General features: G+C 39.2%; 1 protein-coding gene across 1 annotated transcript in view; it reads left to right on the top strand.

Moving 5' to 3' along the window:
* The window catches only part of LOC109110474 (low-density lipoprotein receptor-related protein 6-like), a 43,426-nt gene that overhangs the window by 2,082 nt on the left and 26,344 nt on the right, over window positions 1-15,000 (top strand). The window contains 8 exon segments of the mRNA XM_042721518.1: window positions 1,008-1,198; window positions 1,201-1,409; window positions 9,816-10,013; window positions 10,900-11,093; window positions 12,012-12,146; window positions 13,450-13,513; window positions 13,515-13,631; window positions 13,778-13,993. Of these exon segments, the coding sequence (XP_042577452.1) occupies window positions 1,008-1,198; window positions 1,201-1,409; window positions 9,816-10,013; window positions 10,900-11,093; window positions 12,012-12,146; window positions 13,450-13,513; window positions 13,515-13,631; window positions 13,778-13,993 (1,324 nt within the window).

Raw genomic sequence — 15,000 nt, 5'->3', positions numbered from 1 at the left:
AAAGTTAAATCATCTTTTTATTCAGTTACAGTGATAGAGGAGTCTTTGGAACATCATCAGTTCTGTTACTTCTGTGATGCTTGTGTGGATTTCTGCGCGTGGGCGCCCTCTGGTGTCCAGTATGAATGAAACACACATAACGTGTTTATAGTGCTCAGTAATGGCGATTTTTGGGTTAAAATAAAATATCTCTCTCAAAAGAAATGTTAAGCAGACTTAATAATCATAAAATTAAATAAAACCACTTCTCGTAAAGAAACGAGATGGTCGTGTTATGAATGAAAGGCTTCCAATCTTATGTAACATGCATTCATTATAATAACTTGCATACATGCATCCTTCATTCAATTATCAGACATATGGAGCACAAAACCAGTCATAAGGGTCAATTTGTTGAAATTGAGAATTATACATCTGAAAGCTGAATAAATAATCTCTCCATTGATGTGTGGTTTGTTAGGAGGACAATATTTGTCTGAGATACAACTATTTGAAAATCTGGAATCTGAGGGAGCAAAAAAATCTAAATATTGAGAAAATCATCTTTAAAGTTGTTCAAATGAAGTTCTTAGCTATGCATATTACTAATCAAAAATTAAGTTTTGATGTTTTACTAAATATCTTCATGGAACATGATCTTATCTTAATATCCTAATGATTTTTGTCATAAAAGAGAAATGTATAATTGTGACTCAATACAATGTATTGTTGTCTATTGCTACAAATATACCTGTGCTACTGATGACTGCTTCTGTGCTGCAGGGTCACATATTTTAATCCTTATTAGGGCCACTGAAGTGATTAATTCAAAAGCAGCCAGTGTTGTGCTCTTTCATTAACAGTAAGGACACAGACTACAGAAACAAAATTAGGCTGCTGCCCCTTTAAACTGTCTGCAAGGGAGCTGAATTCAGTCTAGTTGTGTGCTGTTTTTCTGAATGAATCATGAAGGCTTGTTTGTTTAGGCGTGACCTCTGACCCCTGTGTGTCCTCTCTGTCCCCCGCAGGCCTGCCGCTCCTCTTGTATGCGAACCGGAGGGACCTGCGGCTGGTGGACGCGGCTCGCGGTCGAGGGAACGCCACGGTGGTGGTCAGCGGTTTGGAGGACGCGGCGGCGGTGGATTATGTTTACGAGCAGGGACTGATTTACTGGAGCGACGTGAGCGAGGAGGCCATCAAACGCACGCTGTTTTAACCGGGTCAGCGCCCGGCGGGGTCCAGAACACGGTCGTGTCCGGTCTGGCCTCTCCGGACGGCCTGGCCTGCGACTGGATGGGGAATAAGCTCTACTGGACCGACTCGGAGACCAATCGGATAGAAGTGTCCGAGCTGGACGGGACGCACAGGAAGGTGTTGTTCTGGCAGGATCTGGACCAGCCGAGAGCCATCGCTCTGGACCCGGCCCGAGGGTGAGTCCATGACATCACAGAATAATATAAGCACTGTATGTGATTGTGTCTCGTCTGACCGATACCCGGTCCAGCAGATCACCAGCCGTGAGCCTTTCTGATGTTCCTGTCTGAGCTCGTGTGTGTGGGGAGCTGCGACGTGTGGCGTCTTGTTTCTGGATGTTTATGTGTTGAACAGGCCGGTAGTTACAGGTCTCCTCAGCTGTCGCTCGTGTGCGTCTCTTCCGGCTCGTGTTAGTGTAACTGCTCTGGAAACATTCGGCTGTCTGTCAGCGCAGATGTGTTTGAGGGTGTAACGGATGTTTCTCGTCAGGGTTAAAGTGACACAGTCTGGGATGGTTCGTGTTTCAGAAGCAGACAGCAGCTCTTCGAGTTTAGTGTTCTCTTCAGCAGGTGAGTCTGCAGTAACCCGAGCGAGCGGCTCTCTCTGCAGGGCTGATGGGTAATCCAGACCCTCAGACTGACCAGCACAGCCGCGTTTGTTCCGGTCTGAGGAGTTCTGTGGTCTGGATCAGACCAGCTCGGGCCGTGTGTGCAGGTTTAGGTCTGTTTGTGTTCCTGAAGCGTCTCAGGAAGGTAACGTGACTGAAGAGGAGTCGTGTCTCTCACAGGTTTGAGTCGCTCTGTGTCATCAGTATCCTGAAGCGTCTCAGGAAGGTAACGTGACTGAAGAGGAGTCGTGACGATACATGGGTCACGATTCGATATATTGCAATATATTTCGATACTGTGCATAGGCGATATATTGGGATTTTTTTAAAGTAGGACTATAATTTTAGAAAAGTAATATTTAAAAAAGACATGATGTGCATAAAACTCAAAGAAGTTACTTTTGGTAAACAATTCAGTACACAGAAAATCAAACCAGTTTGGGATTTGTGGTTTCACAGGTTCTTAGTGAGCAAATTTTTATATGCTCAAGTAGGCCATAATAAAAGAAAATACATAGCCCCTGTCACAATACATAACACATACACATTATGTGCAATCTGAAAAAAATCAAAGACATCTGTCTGTGTCAATAAAAATAATGCTTGAAATATTCCTAGAACACAGGGTACATCCAACAGACCAACACGTTTTGTGTTTGTAAAAACACGAACACACGATTCCTAAAGGGGAAACATTAAGGAACAAATGTAAATTGTCAATTAAAGAAAATACATAGCCCCTGACGTGACATCTAGGCTAATGCATAACACATTAGGTGCAATCTGAGGTGCCAATCTGTCATTAAAAAAAAAATGCTTGCACTAATATGGGTACAATCCAACACATAACAACTTAGTGTTACAAAAACACAATTCCTAAAGGAAACATTTAGGAATGTAACACTAATTAAATCAATGAAAAGGGAAGCTTATTTAATCTTAAGGTTTTTGTGGAGGAAAACCAGCTGATCAACATGCTCAGCTTTTAAGACACTTCTCTGTGCATTAACAATATCTCCCGCAGAGGAGGGAAACTCTCTCCGAAGAGACACTTGTACGGGAATGCAAAGAAAGCGCTTCGCAACTTTGGATAGGTGAGGGTACTCGTGCTCATGGAACTTCCACCAACTGAGAGGATTCTCTGGAAGTGGCAAAGGGGGTTCTTCCCTAAAACGTTTTAACCTCAGCTGTTGCAGTGTAATGTGCAGATTTTGGTGTTGCATTGTTTTGTGGTAGAGGCAAAAGTAGGTCCAAGCAAGTCTGCCAAAGCACATGAGCTCCTTGGTCTCTTGCTGGGGGACTGGGTGGATACAGGGCCATCCTCGTAGTTTGGCTGATCAACCTCCTCTGACCAGCCAGTTTTCCTCCATTGGACTTTCTACTACCTCTCCTTGCTGCTGAAAAACATTAAATCAAACTAGTATTAGTTTACAGTAAATTTATGTACACCAACTAAATCTATCTTAGCCCAAAATTCATCCTTTTTTTTTTTTGTGATTCTTTATTTAAACATTTTTAAATGTATAACTATGTACAACAAAGCCCAAGATCCTCCCACAATCATAAAATATAGAGATGAAACTTAATAAATTAAAATGAAATAAAGTGACAAGAAAAATAAAATAAAACTATAATCAAAACATACAATAGGAGGATACATATAATCATACTATTTTTGTATATAGATTCAAGTCCAATTAAATGGAGATTATATTACTATTTATTTACACTGTAGGCCTAATGTGATAATATATTTCCTAATAATATTTAATAATATTTAAACATAATATTTCATTTGTGTGTGTATTTGATGTATTTATTTGTTACTTACATTCTGTTGCTTGGTGAGGTCATCCACCACAGCATCAGTTATTTTGAAGTAGATATCATTGGCCTCTGCTTCAGAGGGAAATGGTAGATCCTTAAACCGAGGATCAAGAGCTGATGCCATTCGCAGTAGTATATCCTGTTCATCACCAGCATATCTCTTTCCCAGATCTTTTGCTATAGCAGCCTTGATACTCTTCACGTTTTTGTGTGTGTCATCCAGGTGTTCTTCTGTGCCCGTGACAAGCTTTGCATAAAGTGGTGCAATGATGGAAACAGTAGGCATGCTCTCCTCTGACATCACTAAGGTAGCATCCTTCATGGGCTTGAGTGCCTTGAGTACTGCTTCAGCACATGTGATGTCAGCATCAGTCAGTGTGAATATATCCTTCTCACTCTTGCGGACCTCTGTTGAAAGGAGAGCTGCACAGATGGCTGGCTGCTGCTCTAAAAAACCTGTCCACCATATCATACGAGCTGTTCCACCTTGTAACAACGTCTGTAATTAGTCTGTGCTTTGGTAGCTTGAGCAGGAGTTGATTTTGTTTAAGCTGCTGGCTAGCTATGGTGCTGCGTCTGAAAAATGCGGTGACGCGTCTGACCCTGCCGAGTAGTCGATCCACTGATGGCACTTTCATCAGCGCTTTTCTGTGAGGCGAGGTTAAGACTGTGTGCAAAGCACCGTATGTGGCTCATGCCGGCAAGTTCAGCCGCCACATGCATATTTGCTGCATTATCTGTAACTAAGACAGGATCTTTTATGTTCAGACGCCACTCAGCAACGGCCTCTTTCAGTAGGGCAGCGATGTTTCTCTCCGGTGTGGCTATCGTACATCGCTCTCGTCTGCAGTACACAGGATTCCAGCTTCCATTCGTCAGTTATGTGATGGACCGTAAGCGTCACACATATGACTCGGTAGCCCTAGACTCCAAGCGTCACACGTCAAGGCAACCTTCTCAGCTAAAGCTAGACATTCCAACACACGTTTGTTTTTTAACCTCCTTGTAAAGATGGGGCACAGCGATATCAGTGAGTTGGTGCCGGGACGGTATAGTGGAACGAGGCTCCATTGTTTGCACCATATAACGGAAACCTTCGTTTTCAACCACACTGAGCGGGCGCATGTCTTTACAAATGAAATAAACTACCGACTGGGTTATTTTTGGTTGCACGAGTTGAAAGTCGTTGGTAATTTTTGTGCGTTTGAAACTTGAGCAAGGGTGAGTTGTGACGAGTCGACTCGTTTAGCTTGCTGTTCGTTTAACTGAGTGTCTGAATGGTGTCTTGCTAAATGTGCCCTCAAATTCGTGGTATTACCAGAGTACTTGACTTTTCCCTGACACAGTTTACAAACTGCATGGCTCCTGTCGATATCGGTGGTGCCCTCTTTACACTGGAAGCCAAAATGTTTCCACACTTCAGCACGGAATGCTGCGGGAGCCGGTCTTACATGTGGTTCAGCCATAACTACTACGCTGTTATTAGCTTCTAGCAAAAAGTTAAACACTGTGAGGACACTAGTGGTGCGTCTCAGCATAGCCATCTAGCGATAGGGATTTAAACATAAACATAAACGTGAACCGTTCTTACCATGAATATTTTTTTGCACGTAAAAAAAAAAAAAAAAAAAAAAAAAAAAAAAATCGATATTGCGGTTTTTGAAATCGCTTACAGTATTGCAAAAAAAAATTTATCGCGATACTCAAGTGTAATCGATTTTTTCTTACACCCTAAATCAGTACAAGCTGTCTCTCACAGGTTTGAGTCGCTCTGTGTCATCAGTACACTTGTGCGCGCTGGGAAAGCCCAGACACAGCACACCTGATACTGCTCAGGTTGGTTTGTGTGTTTTTTTTGTGTTTTTTGTGCTTGTTTGTAGTGCTGCACAATTTGGCCAAAATTTTGTGGTTAAATATTAATACAGTTATAAAATGGTTATGGTTATTCAATAAAAATATGGTTATAAAATAAAAATGAAAACAAAATTATTTTACAGTAAAATTAAAAACTACTATTTTATGAAATAAATATTATGAAATATAATAATAATAATAATAATAATAATAATAATAATTCAAGAATCGGCTTAAAACACATCTCTTCCATCTTTATTTGACCCTCTAACTTTTTACTCACTACTATTCTTAATTCTATTTAAAAAAAAAAAAAAAAAAAAAAAATCTAACTACATTTCTAATCTTTTTGTGTTCTATCTATTTTCTTTTCATTTATTATACAATTATAAAAAAGACCTCTAACACTAGCTTGCTCTATTCTTTTTCTATTCTATCTGTTTTTCTTTTTATTTATTTATATTATTTAAACAGCCCTTGCTACGGTATACTGGGTTTAGGCTAACTGAGACTTGTTATAGCACTTATATATCATTGCTCTTTTGTTGATTTTGATTGCTTCTAATGTTCTCATTTGTAAGTCACTTTGGATAAAAGCGTCTGCTAAATGACTAAATGTAAATGTAATAATAGAAATAAATAGCATTGTTATTATTATTAAATAAACAACAAGAAATGTTACTGTAAAATAAAAAACCTACTATTTTAGAAGTAATACTAATTTAATTTTCCAATAATATAAATAATAATAGTAGTAGTTATTATTATTATTATTATTATTATTATTATTATTATTAAAAATGCTGAATAAAATAAGACTAATATTTCACTGTAAAATAAAATAGGGTTTTGGAAAAATAATACAAAACTGTAAGATTACGATACTAATATTTGTTTGTATACATATGATTAAGCTGATGTGAATTATGATTTTTTGCACAGATTCAAGTTAAATATCAAATATGTTCTGAATCGCCTGTATTTGTATGTCATGTGTAATGTCTTACTTCCAGCTCATCATTTGTTTTTACAGCTACTTCATATTTTTGTCACAGTGAATATAGGCGTGATATTAATATCAGTCTGGCTCCAGGTCAGCGTAACTCTCAGCCGTCTGTTCACGAGGCCTCGGTGTGAGAGAGAGCGCTTCTGATCTCAGCGCGTCTCTGATGTCCAATCACATGCTTCTGGATCAGTAGGAAGGTCATGTGATTGCTCGTCAGACTGCCGTCTCGTTAGCGTGACGCTCTGCGGTTGGGTTGTCAAATCAAATCACGGAGGTAACGCGTGTTTGTCTCTGCGCTGCTGAATCTGCTTTTGTGTCTGTATCTGATGATTGACAGGTGAGTGGGCGGTGCTTCACGTCAGTGTGATGATGTCATCAGCTTATCGGCTCTTTAATTGTAGTTCTAGTCCTGGTTGTAGTTCTAGGGTTAGGGTTCTTCTGTATGAAAGGCATCATCATCATCATCATCTTCATCATGCGGTGATGGTGCGCTGACCTGCAGCTGTACCAATGATAGATCACACATTCCTGTGACGTCTCGCCCCGATCACACCAGAGTGAGTGTGTGTGTGTGAGAGAGTGAGTGTGTGTGTGTGTGTGTTGTGTGTGTGTGAGAGACAGAGAGAGAGTGTGTGTGTGCATTTTATACACACTCACACACACACACTCTTACACACACATGCGCAAACACTCTTACTCGCACACACACAACTCTCACACACACACACTCTTACACACACATGCTATAATAGTATTAATAGAAAAAATATTAGAAGTATTATCACACACACACACACAAAAAAAAATATTAAATGTTTCAGACAGACTGATTTCTGACTGTCCTCATTGGTTGAGGTGTTTTTGGCTGTGACCTCTGTGTCTGTGTCTGTGTCATCTCCCTGAGATGTTAATTTCATATTCAAATTATTGTTCATTTTTCTGCACTTGCAGTTAAAACATTTTTATCTATTGTAGAATTTTATTAAATTATTTTTTACATTTATTAAAATAAGTAAAATAAAAATAATACAAAAAAATTCAACTGCATTTTTGGTTATATGTTTTATTTATAATTTTTGTTTACATTTTATTTTTAGTGAGTTGTATTTTGATATCTTACAATTTATTTCGTTTTCCTAACCCTATTTCATTAAAAATCATTTTTGTTTTAATTTGATTCTTTAATTTTATTTTAATTTCACATCTCTAGGATTTAATTAGTTTTTCGTATCATCTCAGATTGTGAATCGTTCTCGTAGGAATGATAAAACAGACGGTTAGATGAGGATTATGGCAGTGATTCTGTTCAGAGCCGATGGCAGTTTGTTATTGCAGTCATGTGACGTGAAGCTGTAGATTTAACCGGGTTAACCGCGCTGGTTAGTGGTAGGTGTGTGCCGTATTAACAGTCCATGATAACTCTGCTATACATTTTTACATGATAAGAGTGTCCTATCGTGATTTATAGTGACGCGATGATGTGTTTACTAGGGATGCACTGAATGTTTGGCAGCCGAAAGCTGAATAAGCAAAGAGACTAAGAGAATAAATTGTGCCGAACATGACGTGATGTGAACAAATAGAGGTGTGCAGTAATGCAGCAAACATGACGACATTTAAAACTGTCCGATAGGGTTTTGTGGTGATGCGGAAGTCTTGGGTACATTTAAAACTGACCGAGACAGACATGAATGTAGTTATGTAAGGGCCTCAAACTATTAAATACACTGCAGAACGTTATGCTTTCTAATACACACAATCATGAGCTGCATGTAATCGAACAGCGCTGCATGAGCTCGTTAACCAGGGTTCTGAGTCCAAACCACGAAGAAAATCTGCTCCGAAACATCTTTACAAGTCATGTGATACGTGCATCTTCCCAAATTAGTAATGAGAATAATTTATAAATCTGCTGCTGTCAACAAAAAGAAGCGCTGAGGACTTCCTGCGGGTTTCCGTCAACATTCAGAAATGTTAGTATTGAAATTTTACTGTTGTTCTGTTAAATAAAATTAAAAAGTAAGACAATAATAACGATAATAATTACAACATTTCTATTAATACATTTGTTATAACATTCACACGTAGTGTTCAGACTGGGATGTGTAATATTATCACGTGTATCTGCTGAAATCATGCGTTTTGAAGCTTAAGCTTCTGACAGACGGTTTCTTGAGCGCACACGTCTGAAGAGAACGCACAGAAAGCAGCTGCTACTAAACAAAGCTCTTTCACACCAGTTTAGGTTGAAAACACGCACGAGGTACAAACACGGTTGTGTCTGTGAAGGTAAAGGGCTGGGAAAGAGATCACATGTTTGTTAGATCGGTGTATTACGTGACAGCAGTGTGACGGACTGAGGAACGTCTAGCTGTTATAGATGTGTTTTATCATTAGAAGGTGGCTGTGTACATTTATGTTCAAACAACATGTAAAATTGTATTTTGCAATAATAGGTGCCCTTTAATGATTCAGTTAAATTAAATTTGTATTTAAAAAGCATGTGTAATTAATTGAAATCATGAAGGTTACACAATTTAACAGCAATTTATTGCAGGTATAACAAAATTACATTTATAAGGCCCTATGAAATTGTTTTTTTTTTTTTTTTTTTTTTTTACCAAATACTTTTTTTTTTATATATGTGTATATATATATATATATATATATATATATAATTGTTTAATTGTAATAATCAAAAGCATCTCTAATTAATTAATTTCATAAATAATTTATTTTATTTCTTTTCAGAAATACTGTTGTGTATTGACATTTTTTCCTGCTAAATATTTTTTTCTGGTAAATATTCCTTAAATATAATTTCAATAATTATTATTATTATTAGTAGTAGTAATATTCTCGTTACAGTAAGTAGTATTTCTGTCACAGTTAACTGAACTTTTATTTTGACACGTTGCTCTGAAGACCTTTTAAGTTTCTGATTGTAATTATTATATAAGATATTGTTTTTTTTTTTTATGTAAGGTGTGATGATAGTTTTTGTTGATGGAGTGTCTCAGAGGGTCAAATTCATTGATGGAGTTTCTCAGATAACATAGGATTCATATTTAAATGGTATATTTGCAGCTTAATATTCACAGACACTAGTCCATATGGTGTTTTGATTTTAGTGTATTGACCTGCTTTTGATTTAATCTTCCCAAATGTGACGAGTTCCGTGACATTCTGCAGTATACAGTAAATTCCACTTCTATGAGTGTCTTCTGTCTGTTTTCTGGCTCGGGGGAATCATAGGGCCCCGGGACTGATGTTTGTTTGTTTTGTCAGGTACATGTATTGGACGGACTGGGGTGAGATCCCGAAGATCGAGCGCGCTGGGATGGACGGGACGCATCGCTCGGTCATCATCGACTCGGAGATCTACTGGCCCAACGGCCTGACGCTCGACTACGACCTGCAGAAACTCTACTGGGCCGACGCCAAGTTCAGCTTCATCCACCGCTCAGACCTGGACGGCTCGCGCAGGTGACGTGTGTCTGCCGTACGGACAGACAATAATAGCTCCATATTCTCTGGGATTTTATCCATGACGATAATTTCAAAATTCATTTTCGCAGTGCAGAGGAAACACAGGAGCTGCGTCTGAAGTGATATTTAGATGCAGTTACACACTATTTAATTCAGTGAATGTTTTAACCTGCTGTTACACATACATAGATAATGTTTTGATATTTAAAACATAAAAACTTTGAATACTGATATTTGGAATTATTTTAAAAAATGAAAAGATACTTTAAATATGAAATTAAATCCACCAGCAGGTGGCAGCAAGTCACTGTTAATAAGTGAATCATTGCGATTGAACCGAATCATTTAAAAGATTGATTCATTCAGGAACGAATCACCGTCATGTTGCTCAGAGACACAGAACAGTGCTGTGACTGTGTTTGGGATTATTTCTGTTGGAGAAACAGAGAAAAAACAGACAATATGGTGCTTAAACCTTAAGTCTCTTAATATTAACTTCTTGTTTATTGAACTGTTGAATAAAATCATTATCACATTCGTAATCATGCTGATTTTTGGAGAGAAAAAAAAAGAAAGTCTGTATGTGTGTTATTTTTGTGATATAATGTTATATAAATATATAATTTTTGTGCGCGTGTGTTTTGTATTGTGATCATTGTAAATGTGTTATAACAGACTGAATCATGCAGTGACAGAACACACTCTGTTCTAACTCACTAATGCATGCGTGTGCTCTGTAGGGTGATTGGTTTTTGTGATGAATTCGATAATGTCAAATTGCACATCATTAAAATAACAATTACGAATTTATGATATATATCGCACACCTCTAGTCCGCGTGCGTCGCGTGTCCGTCAGCTCACGCGTGTGTGTGTGTTCTCAGGGAGGTGGTGGTGAAGGGCTCGCTGCCGCACCCGTTCGCGCTGACGCTGTACGAGGACACACTCTTCTGGACGGACTGGAACACACACTCCATCCACGCCTGCCTCAAACACACAGAAAACAGCCACGAGATCCACACCAACATCTTCTCACCCATGGACATACACGTCTACAGCCAGGAGCGGCAGCCGCTGGGTGTGTGTGTGTGTGTGTGTGAGAGTGTGTACTTGTTAATGCTACATTGTGAGGACCAAATGTCATCTGATGGCACCCTGTGGACAAACTAATTAATGCAAAACAGTTCAAGGCATAAGCCTATGTGCTACCTGTGTGTGCTCTTCCCTCGGGCCGCAGGAAGATGATTGGCTGGCTGCCAATTGAACATCCCTGGATATAGTGTGTGTGTGTGCGAGCGTGAGTGAGTGTGTGTGTGTGCGTGTGTGCGAGCGTGTGTGTGTGCATATGTAGTGTGTGTGTGAGGAGCGTGAGTGTGTGTTGTTTGTGTTGTTTTTTCCTTAGTGTATTTTAGTGTAGTCTGCTGGATTCGAGGCTCTGCAGGAATGATTATGACACACGACTCCTGCTTTGGCCTCTCGCACACAATGGAGCGTCTGTTCTGTTCTCAGAGTGAACGCAGAGTATTTCTCACAGCGCTGACAGAATCCTCTCGCTGCAGATCTTTCTCACCGTCTTCCTCTGGTCTCTGCTTTTCCTGCAGCTTCTCTTTAGGCACCTCATGAGCCAGTACATTTAATTTAAAATGATTTCTAATTTACATTTTTGTGTATTTTAATATGCGATTATTTTCATTAGAAAATTGAATTTTTTTCCTTTCCTCCCGAGATATTATGAATTCCCCGTTGCTAAATGAATTGATCTGTTTTTGTCTGTTTGTGTGTGTGTGTGTGAGTGAGTTGATGAGTGTGTGTGTGAGTTGATGAGTGTGTGTACGTGTGTGAGAGCGCGTGTGTGTGTGTGTGAGAGAGTCATAGAGGGTTTGATCAGTGAAACACACTGTTATCTGTGAATCAAGTCTGTTGGACACACTTACACGTCATGTTCTCATGCTGTTCTCCTTGTGTGTGTGTGTGTGTGTGTGTGTGTGTGACACAGAGGTGACGATTCCCTGTGCGCTGAAGAACGGAGGATGTTCTCATCTGTGTCTGCTGTCTCCGGTCAAACCTTATTACCAGTGCGCCTGTCCAACCGGCGTCCAGCTGCTGGACGACAACAAGACCTGCAGAGACGGTGAGACAACACACACACACACACATACACACACACACACAAAAAAACACCACACAAAAAAAGAAATAACAAACAAAAAAAAAACACAGAAACAAATAACACAGACACACACACACATATACACAAAAAAACAAACGCACACACACACACACACGCACACACACACACACACACACACACTTACACAGACACACATATACACAGACACAACACACCACACACACACACTCTCATGCACACACACACACACACACACACACTGTGCGATGTACACACACACCACACACAGATACACAGATACATATACATACACACACACACACACACTCATACACACACACACACACACACATACACACAGACACACACACATATACACAGACACACATTCTTGTACATACACACATATACACACATACACACACATATACACATATATATATATATACACACACACGCGCACATATATACACACACACACACACACACATATACACACCACACACATACAGAATCATACACACACACACTCATACACACACACACACACACACACACATACACACACACACACACACATATACACAGACACACATTCTTGTACATATTACATACATATATATACATACATACACATATATATATATATATATATATATACTATAAAGCACACACACATATATATTCACACACACACACAGAGACACACACACATATATATATATATATATATACGAAGATACACACACACACACAGAGAATGAATGCCCCCACTGCTGCTCAAGGCGAGGGCACTGGACAGAGAAACGATATCCCATCAGGCCGTGCTGCTGGCGTGCATTCAGAGGGAAGAGGAAGCAAACAAAAGGCCTTACAAACGAGTCTCTTTCAGTCAAACACATTCAGATAGTGAAGCCCGGTGTGAACCGCAGCCTGCCATCATCCTCATCATCCTCATCATCATCATCCTCATCATCATCTATCCTCATCGTCATGATCATTATCATCATCATCCTCATCCTCATCATCATCATCCTCATCATCCTCATCATCATCATGGTGTATATTTAAATGTTTGGCAGACACTATCATAGCGACTCACACTGCATTCAGTCTCTTCATCTGTTTGATGCGTTCATTTGTTGCGTTGGTGTTTTTCCTGTGTGCTGAACCCGTGTTGTGACAATATTGTGATTTTTGTTTTTTTTTTTTTTTTGTACTGTTTTTGTGTGTGAGTATTTTCTGCAGTCTCTCATACGATGACCGGACAGTGTTGTGACCTCTGACCTCTGAACCTGTGTAGGTGGTGCGAAGCTGCTGCTTCTTGTGGCGGGGCGCAGAGATGTGGGGGGTATCTCTGTGGACGCGTGTGTTTTCAGAGATATTGTTGCAGACCGACGACATCCGGCACGCCATCGCCATCGACTACGACCCGGTGGAGGGACACATCTACTGGACGGACGACGAGGTGCAGGCCATCCGCAGGTAAACCAGTAACGTGTGCAAGAGAGTGACATCTAGTGGAGAAGACTGATGATAAGATTCACATTAATCAGATCTCGTTTTAAATGTTTGCTGAATAAATTCTCTTTATATCTGTGATATCTAAATATGTAACTGCACTCCCGCAGGTCGTCTCTGGACGGCAGCGAGGCTCAGTTCGTGGTGACCTCGCAGGTGAACCATCCGGACGGGATCGCCGTGGACTGGATCGCACGGAACCTGTACTGGACCGACACCGGCACGGACCGGATCGAGGTGACGCGGCTGAACGGAAGCATGAGGAAGATCCTGATCTCGGAGGAGCTGGACGAGCCGAGGGCCATCGCGCTGGACCCCGTCGCCGGGTGAGACCTCCTCCTGTTTGATGGAGGTTCTGCTCGATCCGACAGCTGCTGAAGTTCGTGTCAGTCAGTACTTCACTGAGCCTTTGGAAGATAATTCACTCAGTCATATGGGGCTCTATGAAGTCTGTTTTATTTTTTCCCAAATTCCATTTTTTCCGTGTTTATTTTTCTGGATTCTGTTTTCCATTGTAATATTTGTAGGCTCTGTTTAAATGTTTAAATTAAATTTTATTAATCAAAAAGCATGTCTAATTAATTGAAATCATGAATCTTACAGTATTAAACAGCAGGTTTAACAAAAATTGTTTTGTTTTTTTTTAACAAATTTTTCCATTAATGGTTTCATTTAAAAATTAATAATTAAAAGCATCTCTAAATAATAGATTTTTTTTTTTTTAAAGAAATATTATTTTATTTTGTTATTATTGTTATTATTTAATATGCAACACAGACATACTGTGTTATGTATTTATGATTTTCATTTAAATAAATTCTGGTTAATATTTTTTCTGGCAAATATTCCTTTAAAAATAATGCTTTAATAATAATTTTATTATTCGCAGTAGTACTCTCATTAAGTACGATATCTGTCACGGTTTCTTCGAGTTAAACCAAACTTGTATTTTGACGTGTTGCTGTGAAAAGCTTTAGGGTCCTGATTATATGTGATATGATGATAGTTTTACTCCAAAGAAATGGTAAAATGCTCATGAAGTGACTCAGAGTTCTAGAGATTGTATTCGTGTGTTCATATATATTGAGACGGAAGAGGCTGAAAATATTCAATTTTTATGACTGGATTCTGTGATTTCAAATGCATTTTCCTCATCTCAGAAATCATCGGACCCTAGACATTGTGCACATTCATAACTTCACTTTAGTTTTTCTTTTTGTAAGTTTTGCTCGACTTAATGTTTTTGTTTGGTTTTTTAAACTCTCTTAAAGGACCGAATAGGAATAGAAAGCTTTACTTTGTTAGAAGGAAGGGAAATATAAATACATTTAAA

Source organism: Cyprinus carpio, chromosome B4 (assembly GCF_018340385.1).
Source record: "Cyprinus carpio isolate SPL01 chromosome B4, ASM1834038v1, whole genome shotgun sequence".
Lineage (NCBI taxonomy): Eukaryota > Metazoa > Chordata > Actinopteri > Cypriniformes > Cyprinidae > Cyprinus > Cyprinus carpio.
This window is presented reverse-complemented; position numbering and strand designations above follow the sequence as displayed.